The 15993-nt window shown below is 46.7% G+C and overlaps 1 protein-coding gene across 3 annotated transcripts in view; it reads right to left on the bottom strand.

Annotated features, from left to right (window-relative positions):
* Positions 1–15993, bottom strand: part of WNK1 (WNK lysine deficient protein kinase 1) — a 182207-nt gene that overhangs the window by 45006 nt on the left and 121208 nt on the right. For all 3 annotated transcript variants that reach the window (XM_044991136.1, XM_044991155.1, XM_044991146.1), the window contains 5 exons: positions 9131–9304; positions 8474–8531; positions 8174–8314; positions 4271–5748; positions 66–149 (listed from right to left, as the gene is read on the bottom strand). In XM_044991136.1, the coding sequence (XP_044847071.1) occupies positions 66–149; positions 4271–5748; positions 8174–8314; positions 8474–8531; positions 9131–9304 (1935 nt within the window). The remainder of the gene's footprint in view (positions 1–65; positions 150–4270; positions 5749–8173; positions 8315–8473; positions 8532–9130; positions 9305–15993) is intronic.

The following is a 15993-nucleotide window of genomic DNA, read 5'->3' as shown; positions in this document are numbered from 1 at the left end:
TTGGAACATGCTCTTCGAAAGAGAAAGGAGAAGTAACAGACAGAATCTGCCAAGTCATGTAGCACCTGAGTTAGTGAAGGTCCTGGAAAGGGTGGCAGCTGTTCGCTGGATGGAGTGCCAGCTGGAAGTTCAAAACCTACCGGTAGCACCTATGGATAATGAACAGGAAATGCAAGTCCATCAAACAAAGAACAACAGTAGGAGCAGTCAGCAAGTTACAATAACTCACATCACTTAGTAGAAACCTTTAAGAATTTCCCTGTGGAGACTTCCTATGGAGGCAAGGAACAGTGTTAAGAGGGAATTCATTGCAGCTAGGATATCTACTTGCATTTTTTCTTTGAATGGCCACAGGGAAACAATCTGTGTTTATGACTGAGGCAAGTAGTTTTGTTTTTGTTTATTTTTAAAAAAGCCAGGAATCTTGACATCTTTATAGCAAATCCATGAGAACCACTGCAACAATCAGTTTTCCAATAGAAAGCTTCGTGACAACTAAGCAAGGCAATCCAGAATAGGATGTGGCCCCTACCCAGTTTCCCTGACATCTCTATACTGAGATTCCACTGCTGCTTAAGAGTGGCAATATTCATGTGATTGTAGTAAATCACTCTAAGCAATAATAAAGAACCTGAGATGCTTTTGATATCTGAGGAAGTCTCCATCCACCAAGAAATATATTATTTTTAACCTCCCTGGGTCAATTTTTTACCCATCATAAACAGCTACCTGAAGCTGCTGACTGCCCAAGCAGATGACTGTAACATGCATCTTGGTAAGGGGGAAAAAATCCAGCCAGGTTATGTGGAAAGTGTTAGAGCAACTGGAAAGGGTAGAATGAGGCATGCAAGCCTCACAGCAAAGTCAGACAGCACATTCCAGTTAGTTATTGCATATCATTACAAAAGTGGGAGAACCTAATAACTAAGAGGCTCTGTATGGATTTTTTCCAACTCTCCTCCCCTCCATTATGTCCAGATCTCCCCCACCTCTTGCATCACTTTGCCTGCATTCTATTATTTCTAGTACACTAGATTGATCAGAGCTAGTGTGGGTATGTCTCCTTGATTTCAGAAAACACACATAGTAAGTGGCACGATAACCTAATGCAGGGGTGACCAACCTGTGGCTCCGGAGCCACATGTGGCTCTTCAGAAGTTAATATGCAAATCCTTGAATAGGCACCAACTCCGGGGCTGGAGCTATAAGCACCAACTTTCCAATGTGCCAGGGTGTGCTCACTGCTCAACCCTTGGCTCTGCCACAGGCCCTGCCCCTACTCCACCCCTTCCCGCCCCCACTCCTGAGCTGCCATGCCCTTGCTTCTCCCCCTCCCCCCCAGAGCCTCCTGCACACCACAAAACAGCTGATCAGGAGGTGCGGGGAGGGAGAAAGAGGTGCTGATCGGTGGGGCTGCCGGACGGTGGGAGGCACTGGGAGCAGGAGGGGTGAAGCTGATGGGGAGCTGCTGATGTATTAGTGTGGCTCTTTGGCAATGTAAATTGGTAAATTCTGGCTCCTTCTCAGGTTGGCCACCCCTGACCAAATGATATTTGGGTGTAGCATTTTATGGCAGCAAACCGTGATAGACAGTTCTTTGTTGGATAAAGCCTTCTTCGATCTTTAAGCAAGTGGGAACTAACTATGGCAGAATCTAGTTCAGGGGCAGGCAAACTTTTTGACCTGAGGGCCACATCAGGTTTCAGAAACTGTATGGAGGGCCGGTTAGGGGAGGGGGTCGTGGCCCAGTCCCCACCCCCATCTGCGCCCCCTCCCCTCCCCAGGACTCCTGTTCCATCCAACCCCCCCGCATTCCCTGTCGGCCCCCCAGGACCTTTGCCTCATCCACTCCCCCCCACTCCGTCCCGACTGCCCCCGGAACTCCTGCCCGACTACCCCCCGCCGCCCTATCCAACCCCTCCTCTCATTCCTGACTGTCCCCCCAGGACCCTTGCCCCATCCAACCACCCCTTCTCCCTGTTCCTTGACTGCCATGGGAACCCCTGGCCCCCCCCGTCATTCCTGACTGCTCCTACGGGACCCCTGCCCCATCCAAACATCCCTTCTCCCTGTCCCCGACTGCCTCCGGAACACCTGCCTCAACTGCCCCCCCACCACCCCACCTAACCCCCCTCCTTCCTGACTGCCCCCTGGGGACCCCGTCCCCATTCAACCCATTCCACACCCCCGCCCACCACCCCGAACTCCCCTGCCCTCTATCCAACCCTCCATTCCCCCTTTATCACACTGCCTGGAGCACCAGTGGCTGGCAATGCTACAGCCACGCCACCCGGCTGAAGCCAGCCATGCCGTCGCCACCGAGCAGCACAGAGCACCAGGTCAGGCCAGGCTCTGCAGCTGCGCTGCCCCAGAAGCTCCGCCACTCAGAGCATTGCGCCAGTGGCAGAGCGAGCTGAGGCTGCGGGGGAAGGGGAACAGCAGGGGAGGGGCCAGAGGGTAGCCTCCCAGGCCAGGAGCTCAGGGGCTGGGCAAGAAGGTCCCACGGGCTGGATATGGCTCGCGGACCATAGTTTGCCCACCTCTGATCTAGCTGATACAAAAATCAGAAGAAAATTCAAGGTGCATTTACTCTTGAAATTGATACACTTAAGCCACTGGAATAGCATTCTTGTATTGTTTTACAGCACCAACTCTTTGAGCTACATTAACCATTTGAAGGCAGAACACTCCCGGGTGCTCTCCCCAAACTCCATTATCATATTACTTAACTGTATGAGTTACTCCCAGCCAGACTTCATAAAGCTAAAGTTAAGCTTTAAAGTACATATCAGTAATTTAAGAGAAAAGAACTTTACAAAGATGCAACTTTCCAAAACCAACATTAAAAATCCAAGGAACTCAGTTGTTTGGATTTAAATTTAACCATTTGAAATTATGTCTATGCAGTTCTAACATTCCAAAAGTTCCCATCCTCTGTTTTTGTTACTTTTTTTTGGTGTAAGATGCTTGGCTCCCTTTTTAGTTTAATCTGAATTTCCTATGCTTTAAGTGTTCTTCACCCACCAAATAAGTACCTCTACAACTTTCTCGTAAAGCTTTATATCATTACATCAAGGCAGGCAATTCTCTATGTGTTTCAACATAAAATAGCACAATGAGACCCTGGGCCCAATTGGTGCTTCTGAGTGATTCTGTAATATAATTGCTAAAAACCTAAAAAAATAAAATGCTTACTTTGTGTCAAGCATACTGAAATTTTTTGCTGTGGGATATTTTAAGACCTAAGTTTTAAATATATTTGTGCCCTACACAGGAGACAGGGAACAGGACACCCTGTGAAATTCCAAACCTCTGAAGAATACTGGAACCCAGAAAGAAGCAGCGAAGTTTGTGGTGCTTAGGAGCCCTGCATGATCAGTCTCCCCAGCCTTTGCACATCAGCCCCACTACAATCTTCTACCTCTGTACCTTTAATTTTTGTCCCCAGAGCACATCTATACGTTGAGCTAGGGGTGTGAGTTCTAGCTCAAGGAGACATACTTGTGCTAGCTCTGATCAAGCTAGTGCAAAAAACACAGAGTGTAGGCACAGCGGCACAAGAGGTGGTGATGGTGGGGTGAATGGGCACATACTTGGGGTGGCTAGCCCCCACTTCCTCCTACTCCCCCACCTCCCCTCCACGGCTACATTATTTCAGTGTGCCAGCTTGATCAGAGATAGCACATATACGTCTCCTTGAGTTGGAAATTACATATATAGCTGGAAGTGTAGAAATACAGCTAGTCTCCGAGTCACCTTCCTGAAGACTAACAGATCTATGGACCTTGGCAAGTCAGCAGAAACCATGGGCCCAGTATGGATTCCTGTCCTCAATTAGCACCTGTACATTTTATCAAATCTGAGGCAGGGAGCAGGAATATGTAACCTGGGTGAGGAGGAAAGTAAGTAGAGGCAGATGACAGAAGATAGCAGGGCTGCGGGATCCACTGGGGTCATGGAAACCTGCATATCTTAGGAGCTCTCGAGACATTCAGATGGAAATAAGGAGGACTGGAAACCTTAAGTTAAGATTGCTATAGGAGCTAATCAAATCAGGAGGAACTTGAGTCCAGCTGCCTGTACTTGGCTTAAGAGGGAAAAAAGCATGCCAACACTGTACCTGCACTAAAAACAGAGAATAGACTAATAGACTGTACGAATCAGTTTGGATAAACATTCTGTTTCAGCCTTGTTTCAGAACAAGAGTCCTTTCCAAAAGCTTATTCTCTCGTATACTTAACACCATTCACAAGAGTGCTGGATTCCTTACCGGTACCCTGCTAATAGGTGGCTTTGAGGGAGGGGTCACTGGTTTCACTGCTGTTGTTGCAATGCTGCCTGATGCTGGAACATAGGTGACAGGAATGCCCACTTGACCAGGTGTGGCAACTGGTGTCATCACTGGTACGCCAGCTGGTCCAAGGGGCAAACTAACTGGTGGTATACTAGAGCTGGTAGTGGCGGTCATAGGTTTAGTTGGTGCAACAGCAGTGGTTGGTATGCCAGGCATGACTGTAGTCTCCATTACCAGTGATGTCTCCAGAGATATTGGTGGATGTGTTGCTCCAACATTGCCATGTTCACTGAATAGAGATCGTAGCTTTTCTTCCAAGGTCTTTATGTCATCGATGCCAGGAGCTTTGGGTTGAGTGTCAACATCAGCCTCCAGACACTGAGTATGAGGTTGATTGGGCAGCGGAGCAAGTTGAGGTTGACTGTGTATCAAGGTCTGCTGTACTGCAGGCAAGTTAGCAACTGGCTGCGTCAGTGGTAGGATGCCAGATAGAGGAACTTGGGGTAATATGGGGGTAGATATTGCAGCTGCTGCCTGGGGTAGGACAGGTGTTGATGCAACTGCTGATGGGATGAGTAAAGGATGCACCACAGCAGGCTGAGGGACTGAACTAGATATACTTGATGCCACTGCAGAGGACAATGGTGCAGAGATGGGAAGGGACAAGCCAGCTGCACTGCACAGCTGCGGTTTATCTACTGACTGTCCATCCTCAGGCTTTGAGTGTAGCACACTTACAACAACTGTTTCTGCCAGACTGGGGATGGAACTACTGCTGCTGAGCTGAGGAGTTTGTGAAGTCACATTATGAGCCATAGTTGGGGCTACAGATGTTTGCGGAGCTGCCACAGACTCCATACTACCTGAAATCTGTTGAGCAGGCGGAGATGTCACAGGTGGGGGTACAGCACTTGGTGCACTAACACTGGGGCCAGCCATGACAGGAATTTGTTGTGTTGGTGGCAATGTTAAAGAAGCAGGTGCGCTGATATTAGGGACAACTTCTTCAGTCAGTGGTTGAGCAGTCTGCGAGGTAACAGTTAATGAAAAAGAAGCAGGTGCACTCATACTGGAAGTCACTCCACCAATTAATTGGTGCCCAGACTGTGATGTTGTGGGAGAGCTGGAGCCTGAAACACCTGTGCTTGGTGCAACTCCAGCTGGCACCTTTTCTGTAGGCAGGGGAACAACAGACTGAGCTACTGGAAGAGAAATACCAGTGGTGGAGGGGGGAGATGCTGGGAGAGGAGCCACTGTTGTAGATGGTAGACTCCCAGCCATGTTAGCAAGTACAGGTGGAAATGGTGGTATAGTTTGGTTAAAAACTGGAGGAGCTGTACTGGGTCCTTCTGTCATTTGTGCATGCCTGATCTCAGAGAAAGCTTGCTGCAGGCTCAGTGATGATGCAGAATGAGACAGGTTCATCCCAGGACCATGTGATGGAGAGGAAGCAACTGGAAAAAAAAAATCCAGTCAGTACACCTAGAGACATTTACCTACCATTGCTAGATTAACACCATTCCAGTATAGTGCATGATGGCATGATTTACGTAGGCTATTCAAAGAGACCCAGGATTACAGAGCCGGGGATATGTTGCAAATCATAATTTAAGATGTGCTGTGAATCCTATAGGAGCCTAGCATTGGAACAGCAATGGGTAGCATCAGTTAACACAGATCTAGAGGAGAAAAATCTTGCATAATGCTGCCCAAAAGCATTTTTGGCTCTAACCAGCAGTCAGTTCCTTATTTTCAGTGTTTGGGGGGTTTTGGGTTTTTTTTCCCCCTAATAAGGAACTGGTCAAGGTGGGTGAGGTAATATCTTATTGGACCAACTTCTGTTGTTAAGAGAGACAAGCTTTTGAGTTTACACAGAGCTCTTTTCAGGTCTGCGAAAAGTACTCAGTGTCACAGCTAAATACAAGATGGAACAGATTGTTTAGCATAAGTAATTAACACACATTTCAAGCACAGTTGCCAACTTTCACGTGGTAAATAAGCACCCTGATTTTCACAATAAGCCAAAAATCAAGTTAATCCCATTTCAAAACAAGGCCAAAACAAGAACCCCAACACTCTGTGTGACTAGATCCCCGCGGCGTGCAGTCTGGGACTGGTGGGCCCACTGTGCACCTCTGAATCTCTCTCCTTGAGGCCCCTACTTGCCAGGAGCCGATTAAAAAAAAAAAGCAACAAGCCAAAAATTAGCCAACAAGCAACTCAAGCCAATTAAGACAAAAATAAGCCCAATTTCTTTTTTTTTTCCCCACAGGTTTGGCATGTCTGACTTCAAGGGACCATTCACAGACTTTAAGGTCAGAAGGGCCCATCATGATTATCCAGTCTGACCACCTGCACATTGCAGGCCATAGAACCTCATCCAACAACTCCTATGATAGACCTCTAACCTCTGGCTGGGTTACTGAAGTCCTCAAATCATGATTTAAAAACTTAAAAGTTACAGAGAATCCACCATTTACACTAGTTTAAACCAGCAAGTGACCCATGCCCCATGCAGTTGGGGAAGGTGAAAAAACCCCAGAGTCTCTGCCAAGCTGACCTGGGGGAAAATTCCTTCCTGATCCCAAATATGGCAATCAGACTCTGAGCATGTGGGCAAGACCCACTAGCCAGATACCTGGAAAAGAATTCTCTGTAGTAACTCAGAGCCCTCTGTATCTAGTGTCCCATTTGCTATTAGCAGTAACAGATTGTCTACATGCCTTTGTAGACAGTCTCATCATACCATCCCTCCATACATTTTTCAGGCTCAGTCTTGAAGCCAGTTAGGTTTTTTGCCCACACTACTCCCCTTGGAAGGCTGTTCCAGAACTTCACTCCTGTGATGGTTAGAAACCTTCACCTAATTTCAAGCCTAAAGTTGTTGATGGCCAGTTTAGATCAGTTTGTTCTTGTGTCCACATTGGCACATAACTTACATAAATTCGCTCCCTCCCTGGTATTTATCCTTCTGATGTATTTATAGAAAACAATCATATCTCCCTTCAGCCTTCTTTTGGTTAGGCTAAACAAGCCAAGCTCCTTGAGTCTCCTCTCATAAGGTAGGTTTTCCATTCCTCAGATCATCCTAGTAGCCCTTCTCTGCACAAGGAGAGGGTGGAGGGGAAGGGAGCTTCCTTTTCCCCGTATGATTGGAGGCGTGCTAACAGGCCACTTCACCTTGAATGGTCCCTTGAAATGTGTGTTAACTACTTATGCTAAACAATCTGTTCCACCTTGTATTTAGCTGTGACACATTGCGTGTGTTTCCCAGACCTGAAGAAGAGCTCTGTGTAAAGTCAAAAGCTTCTCTCACACCAATGGAATTTGGTCCAAGAAAAGATATATCACATCACTTATCTTGTCCCTCACACAGGCACCGACTTCCCCTCTTTCCCATGGGTGCTCAACACCCACCCCCGTACCTCTGGCCCCACACCTGCCCTGCCCCTTCCCACCCCCATTCCAACCCCTTCCCCAAAGTCCCCACCCCAGCCTCTTTCCCTGAGTGCACCACATTCCTGCTTTCCCCCCCCACCCCAGAGTGTGCTAACGCTGCCAAACAGCTGTTTGGTGGCAGCCGGGCAGGAAGTGCTAGGAGGTAGGCGGAGGAACAGGGATGCGGCGCGCTCAGGGGAGGAGGAGGTGAGGCAGGGAGTGAGGGGAGCTTGGCTGCCGGTGGGTGCAGAGCACCCACTCATTTTTCCCCGTGGGTGCTCCAGGGCTGGAGCACCCATGGAGTTGGCACCTATGGTCTCTTTAATATCCTGGGACTGATACAGCTACTACAAGAATTGGTCACTCAGGTTAAACAACTTGTAGCTGGTATCATAAATAAATATTAACAATCAAAACTTCAGAGAGCTTTGGGTAACATACCAATATCTGAAAGTTCCTTTCCTGAAGGAATAGAAGAGGTGAAAAACTGCTGTTCTTTTAACCGACTCTCTGGGACAGGACTGACAATAAACCGTCTTCCAGCAGAATGGACAACCTGGGTGAAAGAGCTGGGAGGAACACCTAAACAATGAAGAGAAGTTAGGTATTTAGCGATGTGCTGCATCTCACTCATTACAGCATGTCCTGCCAGATTGTGCACTCAAGCATATAAAGGTTGGGCTCCTCAGCTGGATCAAAGTTAGCACTAGGAAACTGTTGGATAAGTATTATAAAGCTTACCAATTCTCTGCGGCATGAAAGATACAGGATCTGGCTGTTTGAACTCTCCCTCCAATTTCTGCAAAAAGATAAAATAATAAAATTTAAATTCAAGCACAACCTCAGTCTTCCAAAAGAGCTTAAACACAAGTTCAGTGGCATAACTATGGCATTCAGTGTACTGCTACTGTAAGCAACACTGTGAATTTGAGTACTTTATCAGTTTAGTCTACCACACTTTGCCCCTCCCCCACACACCCTCAAAACTCTGTTCCATGGGAACATGTCAGTATTACATCTAAATTACCAAGACAGAAAAGTTTGGAAATGTACCTATTTTCCTGCCAGGCAGACTACCCTGGAGCCAGGACTCCCATAGGTTGCAGTTGTCCCAGCTCCAAGGCAATCCTTGAAGCCCTCAACCCCTTTCCCCTGCCTGGTGGGCTGCCAGGACACTGGACAATTGGAGGAGCAGAGGAATCACTTTGAAAATGTCAAAACAAGATGTCTGATTTTTTTCTAAATCATTTCATTGTTCCGTTTTGGAGCAATTTTTTGAAATTCTGAAATTTCCTGTGGAACAGGAATTCCAGTTTCTGGCCAGCTCTACTTATGCCACCACATTCTCAAAACAAAGGTTGTAAACAATCTGGCTGAAGCAACCAGTCCCCGACTTACCTGGGACCCTGGAAAGAAGCAGTCATCTTTCGTCTGCATACTCTCCAAGCCCTGATCACCTTCTGGCTCTACACTGACATCCTCACTGAGCATTTCATCAGCTTTCTCAATGATCTCTCGTACCTGCTCTACAAATGAATCTCTCTCAGTTGCTAGAATAAATTCATTCTGCACCTGTAAATGAAACAAAACAAGAAGAACTACTGTCATCATTTATGTCCCTTGTCTGTCTATATTTTTAAACCCCTTCAAACCTATATATTGTACATGGATTTTGTCTATGCAATTATGCCTTCCTTTCAGTGTTACCCTTATTCTCCGTTGGCCATTTTTGTCACACCAACTTATTCATCTTGCTTTAGTTTAGACTGTGACCTCTTTGGGGAAGAGATAGTCCTGTTACACTTGAGGCTATAAAAATACAGACTCTTACATGGTCCTCTTATTTGTATTACAGTAGCACTAAAAGTCTCACTCATGCAGGTAAGCTACTGTCACTTCATCACAGGATTTCTGCTTGGCATAAATTGTTTAATTGAAATTTACTACTTCTGCCAAACTCTCTGTTCAATCTTATATTCAGCTGTGACACACTGTTTCCCAGACCTGAAGAATAGGTCTGTGTAGCTTGAAAGTTTCTCTCTCTCTCTCTCACTAACAGAAGATGGTTCAATAAAAGATATTACGTCACCCACCTTGACTACTATCCTGGGACCAACACGGCTACAAAATCATTGCATAACTGAAGTCAGGCAGTCCAACTAATTCCTATTACAGCTATTGATTTAATATTCCGTAAGTGTTCAAAACAGCTCTCACATGTTTATCTGCAGTCAAAGGAATGAGGGACTAAGGTCACTGAAACTTGAAAGTACTCTGCAAGATCTCCTCACGAAGTGCTGGAAATGAACTTCAATTCTCTTCTCTGCCTGTTCCATGTCTTTCATAACCAGAGTCAATCAATCATGATGAACCAAGTTGCTTCTGCACTGGCAAACTACGTTTAAGCTGAACCCATATCTCCCAGAGAAGAGACCAAATAACTTCACAAGCTTAATTCTGTGACTAGCCACATAAACCAGCTGTACATTTCAACTGTGCAAAAACAATTACTACAAACTCTTCTGTTCAAAGACTAAGCATGTTTTTAGCAATCTGTTTTTCACTGACTGAAAATGGATATTATCAGCAATGCCATGATGTTCTATTTCATGAGTCCTATGCACTAGTTTTTCAAGATATGACAAGACAATTTCCCACAGAATGATTTGAGATAGAAGACTTAAAGATTTTATCCTTGCTGCTGCCAAATGAAATGGGACCAAACATATATGACCCTGACCAATCAATTTATTTTCTACATGACAAAACCAACAAGAATTCATTCAGACTTACTTGGAAACAATAACTGAGGTAACTGGTGTATGTTGAGTGTATATAATGTGGATAGCGTAATTTAATAGCTTATAGGTGTACATTTAAGACAACTTTGGACGAATCTTCCTTTTACAATATTTTGTGTGTGTCTCATTCAAAGATTTGATGTATATTGTTAGCACCTCAAGAAAAACCTATTAATGGAGTAACAAGAGTCATACAAAACAGTTTTCGTTGTGGAAAATTTCTGTAAATGTATTCAATTATCTACGTACACCTCTACCCCGATATAACGCTGTCCTCGGGAGCCAGAAATCTTATCGCGTTATAGGTGAAACCGCATTATATCGAACTTGCTTTGATCCGCCAGAGTACGCAGCCCCGCCCCCCTGGGGAGCTGCTTTACCGCGTTGTATCCGAATTCGTGTTATATCAGGGTAGAGGTGTATATGTATTACTTTAAGTGGCGGGAGTGTTGGTATGCGTTTTGTGCAGGTTAGTCAAAAACAATTTTTCTTTAAAATTAATATTAGTACACAACTGTCCAACTGAGCATTGAGTAGCTGGGAGGCTATCTGCTCATGGACAGGTACGAGAGAGAGAGAGAGCAAGTCACCATGAGCTCAAAAGGCCTAGTCAAGGCTCAGAGAACTAAATTAAGATCCCAGGTTGGAGCAGGTGTCTCATGTGTGGGAAGAGATTTCCAGCACCCTTAAGTAATCTTCACGTCAGTGGGTGAGCGAACAGAGTACCTGTCTACTTGACAGTGAAAGGCCATTATAGTTGCAAGATGTACCTTAAAGGAACAGAGTTTTGATGAGATGGAGGGAGGAAGATGTTTGGTCTATGTGCTTAGATCACCACCTAATTTGGAATCACTTCCATTTTTGCAGGTAAGTATGCAGAGTGGTCAATTTTCGGCTGTGTAATAACACGTCTTTTACTTCATCAGAGCATTCTACCTCTAGATCCTGGAACCAAAAAGGAGCCATGCCTGGAAGCAGAGGATCCACAAGTTGGAGTGAAGGAGCTGTCTGTCATGTTGAGGGAGCAGGTGAGGAATAGGTTGAAGAGGATCTGGAGAACATAGTGCCATCTGTGCCAGGTAAGGAAACCAAACTTGCCATGGCCAGGAGGGGGCAATCAGAATAATTCTTGCTTTGTCTCATCATACCTTGGACAGTAGAGGAAATGGGGGGAAAAGGCGTATAAAAGGTTCCTGTCCCATGGGAGGATAAGCGCATCTCCCAGAGACTGTTTCCCCAGGACTGCTCTAAAGCAATAATGAGGACATTTCTTGTTCCGATATGTAGCTAAGAGATCTATAGTCAGGGTTCCCCAAAGGGTGAATATGTCATGAATAGGGCTCTGTGTTTGACACTGAAGTCACAGATTCCGTAACTTTCCGCGACCTCTGCGACTTCTGTGGGGGACAGAGTAGCTGACCCCAGGGCCATCCAAGTAGTTGGCTCTGAGGCCAGGTGGCCCCAGGGACAGCCGCTCCCAGGCGCTGCTGGAGCAGCCCCATGCAGCTAGCCCCAGGGACCACCAGAGCAATGGCCGGTGAGACTCACCCCAGGGACCGCCTGAGCAGCAGTCCCCTAGTGGTCAGTGCAGCTGCTGTCCATAGCCCCTGGCAGCCAGAGTAGCTGCTTCCCTTGGCAGCAGCTGGGCAGCCAGTGCAGCCGCTACTGGAGGGTGGTGGAGTAGTTGCTTCCCCGGGTGGCTGCTGGCAGAGGTGCCCAGGTGGCTGGAGTAGCCACTTCCCTGAGCAACCCCCAGTAGTGGTGCCCGGGCAGCCCCCAGCTTGCCCCAGCAGCAGCCTCCTGGAGCAACCACCCCCCAGCAGCAGCCTCTCCAGATGCCCCCCCAACCCTACTCCTGATACCCCTCAGCAGTGACCCCCTTAAAATTTAATCATGGGTAGTTTTAGTAAAAGTCATGGACAGGTCACAGGCCCGTGATTGTGTGTATTGCCTGTGACCTGTCCATGACTTTCACTAAAACTACCCATGACTAAATTGTAGCCTTAGGTCATGAAGCACCTCGGAGTTCAGTTCCCATTTGTGGTCATTAGAGACGCTCTGACTGAGACTGTTGGTTGTCACGTTCTGTATCCCAGGTAGGTAGATGGTTGAGATAAACACGCTGTGTTGGATGCACCAATTCCACAGTCTGAGTGCTTCTGTGAAGAGGGAGGGAGATCTGGCACTCCCCTGGTGATTGATGTAAAATATACAGGTTATATTGTCTGTCATGACCTTTACATGGTATTCTTGATGAATTGGAGAAAGTGTGCACAGGCGCTTCTGACGGCTTTTAACTTCAAAAGATTGATACAAGAGCCATTCCTGTAGGAAACCACTTGATCTGAACCTTGTGGTCATGTAGATGGGCTCTCCAGCCTATCAGGGAGGCATCCGTTCGAGTCAGCATCAGTAGCAGTTGTACAAATGAAACGCCTGCTTGGATGCGCCTTTCCACGAGTCCAGGGAGTGCTTTATAATGGAGGGTAGCGATAGCAGTTTGCTTAGCCTGTCCTTAAGGCATGCAGAGTGACAAAGGTGCATGCTGCCATATGACTGAGCAACTGTAGGCAGTTCCTGGCCAACGTTTGTGGGCTAGCCTGGACTGTCTCTATGAGGCTCGTGAGGGTGGTAAATCTGCACAGCAGGAAGAATGCTCTCACTTGCACTGTGTCAAGTTTGGCTCCAATAAATTCCAGTCGCTGTAACAGGGTGAGGGTTGATTTCTGGATGTTGTGCTGTAAGTCCAGTTGTGCAAAAGTGCGCATGGTGATCTGAGTGGCACAGATGGCATCCTCAACAAGGGTGTTGTCTAGGTACAGGTAGATAATGCCTTATGTTTGCAGGTGCACCACTGTGACAGAGAGCGCCTTGGGGAATACCCTGGGTACAGACAAGAGGCCGAACTGGAGCACCTATATGGATAAGGGTCTTGCCCAAAGGTAAGCCATGTGCGACGGTCATATTGAGATGTGGAAATAGGCACCTTGTAGGTTGAGGGCCAAAAACCAATCTCCTTGCTCCAGATCTAGAATAATGGCTGCTAGCGTGATCACCTCGAACTTCTGTACCTTCACACATCTGTTTGATGCCCTTTGATCTAGAATGGGTGTCCAACCTTCCTTTGCCTTGGGAATCAGGGAATAAATAGGAGTAAAACCCCTTGCCTCTGAGTTCTGCAGGGACTGGTTCTATGGCTCCTAGGTGTAACAGATCTATCTCCTGGTGAAGCAGGTTCTCATGAGAAGGATCCCTGAAGAGTGATGATGAAGGAGGGTGGGAATGCAGGAGGGACAAGAAATGAATGGCATAACCCTTTGAAATAATCTGCAAGAGCCATCTGTCCCAGCTGCTGTGAAAGGTGGTCAGGTGATTGCCAAAGAGATGTGACAGGTGCATAGATGGCAAGGTCAAGAAGCGCCTCCTTAAGTGGGAGGGAGATTTTGGAGAAGGAGGAAGTTATGCAGAATATCTACCAGCTTGTGATGTTTATCTGCTACCTCCTGTAGGGGAATTTGCAAATCATCTTCCACCCTCTTAGTAAGATCTTCAAAGTTCTTAAAATCATCAGTTAGTGATGGGGGGAGGCATTAAAGCCTTATCTGGTGAAGATAAGGAGGAGAAGTCTGCTGGAGGGATAGCCTCCCTTTCAAGCCTTTCCTCCTCTTCCAGTCCAGGGACTAGAGATAGTGAAGCTACAGGAGACAGTCTCGCCAACTCTCTCTGAGAGGCATGGACATGCACAAAGCGTGGGATCTGTACATCACCCAAGGATCCCAATATGGCCACTAGGGATGGGGGAGAGGGGTAATGAAAGTGCACAAGGAGGCCAACACCAAGATTGCAGGTCAGCGCAAGGGTGGAGTTGATGAGGTCCCTAGTACTGTGATGGCATGCCACAGTGAGAGGTCAGGGAAATAACCATGCTCCTGGTCACTGTCAGACTCAAAGGTAAGGGTGGTGCTGATCAGAGCATTGGCAGTAAATGTCCCCAGTGATTCCAGGCATGGGGCTCCAGTACCAATTAATGGGGATTGCGGTTCTTCCATGACCTCCAGGTCTCTAGGGCATGGGAATTCTTGTGGTGCCACTGATTCACTTGGTACCATGGATGAGTGTTGGTGGTAAGCTGTAGATACTGATGGTTGATTATGTGTGGAACACTCCAGGGACAGGAGCTTTGCCACATTCAGTACCAATGCTTTACTTCCCTTAGAAGAAGTATGTACTTTGTCCTTAGGAGGTGGTACCACTGCCTCGGAGTCTGAGCCTCTGGTGTCTTTAGGCGGTGTGGCTAGCGGAAGCACCTTGATACTTCTGGGTACCGCACTTCAGAGCCACTGGTACAGAGGTGGCTGAGCACACTGGGGAACCCCTCTGGCTGGCCAAAGACTCTGTTTGGGGGCTTGGAGCCCTTTTTCTTGAGCCCTTAAGGGGGGAAAATCTGCTGATTTTTTCCACAGTTCTACCCCAATGGAAGTTAAAGGCTCCAGGGACATGTGTCCTGGAGAATGTCTGGCACTGGAGTCAGCTGGTGGGTGAAGTGCTCTCTCCATCAAGAGGCATTTTAACTTCAGATCCTGGTTTGGCTTTTTTTGAGACCTCGCCTTGAACTGCTGGCAGAGGTTGCACTTTTGTGGATATACAATTCTCCCAATACTTTACAGTGATATCACCCTTAAAAGCAAAGAAAGCAGATTTTTTTTCTTTTTAATTAAACAGAGAGGTTAGAGAGTCTAAACTACTAATTGCCCTCCGGGGCAGGAGGGGGTGTAGAGGGTTCCCCAGCAAGGGCATGAAACATGAAATAGATGGGTTTTTTCCCTCTTTTTTTAAATCCCGGAAATTAACTATTAAGGGAAACAAAAGGACTAAAACTACTACCACTTATGCTAATGATGCTGAGAACAACAAGACACCTGCTCGCTCCATTTGAGGCCAAAGGCAGTAGAGAAGGAACTGTGGGCAGTTAACCCGCCCAAGATAGCCTCCAGGCAGATCATGAGGAAAGGAGAGAAAAATGTATGGGCCGAATGGACACTGCAACCTAAAATCTTCGATTAGAGGTACAGAGGCTCTGATACACCTACCATGGAGCTCACATAGGGACACCACTTGAAGAAAATTAAGTTCCCCAGTGACAGGAACAGGACTGCACTTGGAGGAGTTTGTTTTATATTGTATTTCCAGAAATAGAGTTTACTGTTTATTAGCTCAGCTCACAACAAGCAGTTAGTAAGAGATTTTTAAAGTCCTATAGTACAAAGTTAAAACTATTTTACTTGAAGACACTGAAGTTTTAAGATAGAAGCTGACCCAAATCCTCAGATGAACTAGTTGTGCAAATACTGGACCAAACATGTTGGCTTTGGATACTGTTCTTTACCACTCAGTCATTAGGGAAAGATTTTGCTTCTAGTATTAGTAATGTGACTGGAAGAGGAGACAGATTGTAGTGCA

This window comes from Mauremys mutica, chromosome 1 (genome assembly GCF_020497125.1).
Source record: "Mauremys mutica isolate MM-2020 ecotype Southern chromosome 1, ASM2049712v1, whole genome shotgun sequence".
In the NCBI taxonomy this organism is placed as follows: domain Eukaryota; kingdom Metazoa; phylum Chordata; order Testudines; family Geoemydidae; genus Mauremys; species Mauremys mutica.
The sequence above is the reverse complement of the archived record's forward strand: the minus strand, read 5'-3'. Positions and strand labels throughout refer to the sequence as shown.